At 38.9% G+C, this 5,710-nt stretch overlaps 1 protein-coding gene across 1 annotated transcript; it reads left to right on the top strand.

The window, feature by feature from the left end:
- On the top strand, positions 1–3,577 carry LOC122606761. The gene is made up of 3 exons (XM_043779620.1): positions 1–354; positions 458–2,220; positions 2,302–3,577. Exons 1-3 carry the CDS (start codon positions 331–333, stop codon positions 3,491–3,493), a joined length of 2,979 nt encoding a protein of 992 aa, XP_043635555.1. The 5' UTR covers positions 1–330; the 3' UTR covers positions 3,494–3,577.
- Positions 3,578–5,710: the final 2,133 nt, after the last annotated feature.

The raw sequence follows: 5,710 nt of genomic DNA on the forward strand, positions 1-5,710 counted from the left end.
GTTTTTTTCTTTTTCCAGATCTACTTTTTCTTTCTTCCTGAAATTTCAGTGACCACCACCGGAGACCACCACCATCGACGACGCCACGAAAACTACTAGTCAAGCTTTGATCTAATCACCTGATTCTTGACCGATTTGATCGGTTTTGAACACCGCTGGCAGAATCCGAGATATCGGCGCCGATATATTTACAACCTTGTTAATAAGTTGGCAGAAGTATATCCTGCAAGAAGTGTGGTGGCGATTGATGGAAAGAAGACAACAAGTAGTGTTTTGGAAGTTTGATTAATTGTGAGTTTAGCTGGTCGGAAAAGTTCATCTATCAAGAAGATGCCTGTTTCTGAATCTGAAAAGGTGGTGTTTTATAATTTATTAATTTTATTATCAATCAAATTTTTGAATTTTTTTTTGCTAATAATTGTGTTTATTTATAAATAAATATATGGAAATGTAACAGTTGGGAGGAGTATCTGTTGTTGGCGTGGGGGGTGAAAAGGGTGAACAACAACACATAATACCGATCAAGAAAAGGAGAATATTTTTATCTCCCCCTAGCCCCACAAACAATTTGTCATTTTTGGGGGCTGCAGAAACACACAGCCCTAAAGCAGCTCATGGGGAGCTGCTTCTGTTAAATCCAAATTGTCTGCCTAGTATTAGTGGAAATAATAATGATGACGATGAAAAGAAGGTGGATGTAAAAACAGATGATGACTACTGTGAACAAGGGTCATCATCATCTGTTGTGACCACTAAGACTGATGAAATTTTTAAAAAGCTGGATGTTACTACTAGTACTGTATCTGAACAAGTAGTTACGCGTATTAGTGGAAATGATGAAAAGAAGGTGGATGTTACTACTAGTACTGTATCTGAAGAAGCAGTTACTCGTATTAGTGGAAATGATGAAAAGAAGCAGGATGTAAAGACGGACGATGATGACTACTGTGAAAAAGGGTCATCATCATCATCATCCGTTGTGACCAAGACTGATGAAATTTCTTATGTTAATGAGTTGAAAATCATAAAAGAAGAACAAGAACAAGAACCACCTGATTCCACAACTCCATCCAAAGTAGTACTAGTAGCCCCCCCTTGTTTGGAATTACTACAACTAGCATCGTTTACTAGTAGCGACACAAACAACTCCCCCCCTCCTGTGCGATTCACCTGGGACTTGAATACTGTTATGCTGGATGCTGCATCCGAGGAACAACCACCTTCTGTTAAAAATGACAATCGGACGACACTCTTTGTGGAACAAGAGAAAAAGAATAATAATGATTATACGTCTGCATCACAAAACATCCTGAAAAGCCACTTGGCTCATGAGACATTCTCTGTGGCTGTGAAAACCGAGTCCAGTGATGCAATAATTCCTGTTACTATAACAAACCTAACTGTGCCTGTGAAAACCGAGTCCAGTGATGCAATTCCTGTTACTGACACGGTCATGCCTAAACATGATTTATCTTCAGAAAATGGACCGCTTTGGAGGAGGAAAATGGAGTTAACTACCAATGTGGTCATCAAGGAAGAAGCTGTGGATCATATTACAGTTGGTTATGCTAATTTGCAGAATGATAAAAGAGCTGGATATGGGGTTGATGATAAACAGGACAAGCATGATCCTCAATATGAAGATGGACAACTAAGAGAATCAAGTACACATGCTTGGAAAGAATGCGAGTTGAAAAATAATGAACAATACGAATACGACATGGAAAACACAAGACCAGATGTGAGTGTTGTTGTTGATCATGCCCTCCGTGAAACTAGTTCTCAAAATGGACAAGGAGGAGGAGGTTCCTCAAAAGTCACTGAAGCTGGATTTGGAGGAGATCTAACATCTAGTTTGGTGTTGCCACAGAAACTTAACAACAGTGATGAGATATTATCTGGTTTTTTGGTACCAAATGAAAACCGTGAAACCCAGGTGCAGAATGCAAACCGCTCAGAGTGGAAGATAAATGTTTCATCAGGATGCGATATTTTACCTGAAAATCAACCAATTTCTTCAAATATATCCACCAAAACCAAAAACTTCACTGGTCGAAAGTTCTTCTATGGTGAACCAAAAGACAGATTTGAAACCGAGGATGTTGAGATGACAGCTCAAGGCTCAAGATTCTATCGAAAAGAATCACTAACGCGTATTGCAGGTCCATCAACTCGTGATGAGTATGTTAGCAGGGATAGATTCTGGATGCAAGGATGCAGGTAGTATTCTCTATATTCCTGTTGACTTAGAGTTTGGTCTATAGCTCAATTGTTGCTACTAAATGATGTTTGTATTTACAGTTCCAAGGCTGACGATGGTTTTACTTCAAGACCAGAGAGGGAATTGGATGGATTTAGATCTTTTAGACGGGGTAGATACTCGCCTCATCATCTTTCTAGTGGCCGGGGAGTTGGTATGTGGAATCGTTCCCCAGAAAGGGGCAGGAATCCTAAGCGTCTTCTTTCGCCATCTTACCAGGGTCCATCTTTCGCTCGTCCTATGCTAGACGATTCTGGAACCGTGGATAATATGACAAATGAAGGTGGTATGGATTCAAGTCGCCATGCCAGATCTAATACTTCATCATATGTTACCCGTCGACCTTTTAGAAGCAGGTCGCCATTGAATCGGGAAGCACAAGATTTTCGTGCACGGTTAGGTTTGAGACCATCTGGAGACATGGGCCATGATAGGTTTGTGAATCTGGGTCGGGGCAGGGGACAGGGGAGATCTGTGAGATATGGTACAACGCTTGATGACGATGGACCGCGGGGACGATATCATGGACCTGCAAACGACGAATGTGATGAATATCTGACAGAATATCCACGTCCCTTCCCAAGGAGACGCCGCTGCTTTTCACCTATAGAAAGAAGAGGAAATACTAGTACTTATCAACATCACCAATCCAATTCACGATCGCCTTCAAGACCTCGAACTCGTTCTCCAATTGGTAATACTGGTTTTAGACGCCGCAGTAGATCTCCTGATTTCAGACATGATACTAGAATCTGGCGGCCCAAATCTCCCAATTGTCGAGATCATGCAAATGAATGTAATTCAGGACCTCGAAACAATAATTCATCTCCAATGAGTTCCAGATGGGTAAATTACAAGGAGCGGCCTGTTTTTGACAGAAGATCACCTCCACCTGGGAGGACTAATGCACCACAGGGGGAAAGGTTTAGTATTTATGATTCAAGAAAGAAGCAGAATGAGTACTACAGATCTGGACCTCCAGGACATTTCTCTGACCTAAAAGAATCTGGGAGAGGCCGGCCCAGGTATGTGGAAAATGACAGTGATCGACCCGATAATGGCTACAGACGTGGCAGGTTTGTTAGGCAGTACAACATGGACACGCCTACAAAGCGCTTCCACTTTGATGAAGACGAGCTTGGCTGTGGGTTTGATGCTAGTGACCAACATGCTTTGGAACTCCTTGCACGAGAAAATCTGAACTCTAATATGTTAGGTAAGCATATTTTTTGAGTGTTTTTCCATATCCATATATGTATAACTGTCTTCAAAGACATAAATTTCTAGCTTAAATTATGCAAAGGGAATTGCTAAAAATACCACATGTTTTAATTATTTTACCACAACACTGTAGTAGCTATTGTACAGAGAGAGCTACTTTTACATAAACTGATATACTGTCATATTATTGTAGTGGTAAGCAACAAGTCAATAACAATTTAAAAAGAAAGAAATAAGCCGCAGACATCCAATGGTTTGATGAAGTTCTTACACACCTCCTACACTATCATATAACTATATAAGCATTTTACGTTTCCCTCAAATCTGGTCATTTTTGGCTTTTTGTGTTATGTCAAGTTCTGTGACTCATATAGCATGACCAAACGTAACCCCTAATAAAATGCACATGGCTCACCTTTCACACTGTTCTGTCTGCAATCGAGCTTACATCGCCTCTCATGCTGCAAGGCTCACAACTTCAGGTGGGTAATGGACATTTCATGAGCCACGTACGCTCATCTCACCTGGTTTTATCCCTTAACCTGCCATTCTCTCAAGTAGACAATATGTGTACTGATCTCAAATAGTCTAACATTGTCACTGTCAGCATTAAACATTTTTTACTCACACTAATGGTATAAGTATGTGGCTAACGGGCATGCAGCCTGTTTTGCCCGTGTGTTCTTCCTTTTAACTGGTGAGTATTTGCTTTTAGCCGAAGATTAACTTTTTATGTCAAATAGTTTGATGTAAAAGTTCAATTATTGATCTTGATTCTTAAAAGAAATTTGAGCTTCATTCTACTTTGCTTTTGAGTTCTTAGAATTATACTTATCACTCTTAGTGGTGGACAAAGTTCATATTGGCTTGTTTTGTGTGAGATTGAACCAATTCATTTGGGTTTATGAAGCAGAAACCACCTTTGCTGACTTCCAATGCCATTTGGCATGGTTCTTATAGAATTGGCAAGATGGGTGGGTTGGAAGCATTGGACAATAGGTCAAAATTGGTTGTCAGTTGAAACATGTCAGCTTTTCATATGGGTTGAAACTTGAAAGTGGGTCGTGTTGACCTGTTAACACAATATTCAGGAATGTAATTGTGTTTAGTAATCATTACATGAACAATATTATTGCACTAGTAATCATTCAAACCATTTAGGATGTTGTATGCATTAAAAATAGACTTAAAGACAACTTTCAACCCCTTTAAACCTAATGGGCTATGGCGTGTTCCCGTTTTAGCCAAACACAACTTGAATTAGCTAGTCTCTTCAAAATTGCTATCTCCGACTCTTTTAAGTTTTTGTTAACATGTATCTGCTTGTTCATAATTGTGTTCATTAACAACATACAACTTATATCAACATGCAAGCATTATCTTTATTGTTTCCTGAAAGTCCATTTCTTAATTATTTGCAATAGAAGATTGAACTACCTCCAAGATAACTTAGTAGGCAGTTCAATCTTCTATTGTTAAAACACTAAGTTATCTTGGAGGCACTTCAATCTTCTATTGCAAATAATTAAGAAATGGACTTTCAGGAAACAATAAAAATGTTAAAAATTTTAACATTTTGATATCTTTACAAGAAATCTCAAGTTCATATCCCGCTAGGTATAATCTTGGGGCGACCATGAAAAGGCCGGAAACAGTCACATGGTACTTGCATTTGGCTGCTTACATCCGAATCAAAAAAGACCTATCTGACCCGAATATAGAAAATCTGGTTCCATTACTGTTTGCAATGGAAAGTTGCTAGTTTTAAGCATTGAATATCTTTAGTAGAGAACACTTTATTCTCAGATTGGTATAAAAAGGGTTCATTGTTCCTTCAAGAATATGTGAATACTTGATGCTTTACTATAGGAAGAATATATGGTGGTTACTTGTTGGCTTGTTGGTGGTGAGTAGTTTTCAAAGTTCCCTAATATTAAGCCGGGAAATGATTAATCCTCTTAATAAAATAGTCTAAAAATCCTCCTAACTATTGGATTATGACATGTGGAAAAATTAGGGGACAAGATTATGAAAGAGAATTAATGGACACCGCATGTCATCCTCTTAGAGTGTTAAGAGGATTTTTAGGCTATTTTGTTAGGAGGATTAGTCATTTTCCTATTAAGCCTTGTGTCATACATGTGACCCCCACCCCCCACTAGCCATATTCTTTTGGGAAATGATGTTTGTACCACTATTTCTTATTAATTTACCACAAAATATAAGGTT

Source organism: Erigeron canadensis, chromosome 1 (assembly GCF_010389155.1).
Source record: "Erigeron canadensis isolate Cc75 chromosome 1, C_canadensis_v1, whole genome shotgun sequence".
Classification (NCBI taxonomy): domain Eukaryota; kingdom Viridiplantae; phylum Streptophyta; class Magnoliopsida; order Asterales; family Asteraceae; genus Erigeron; species Erigeron canadensis.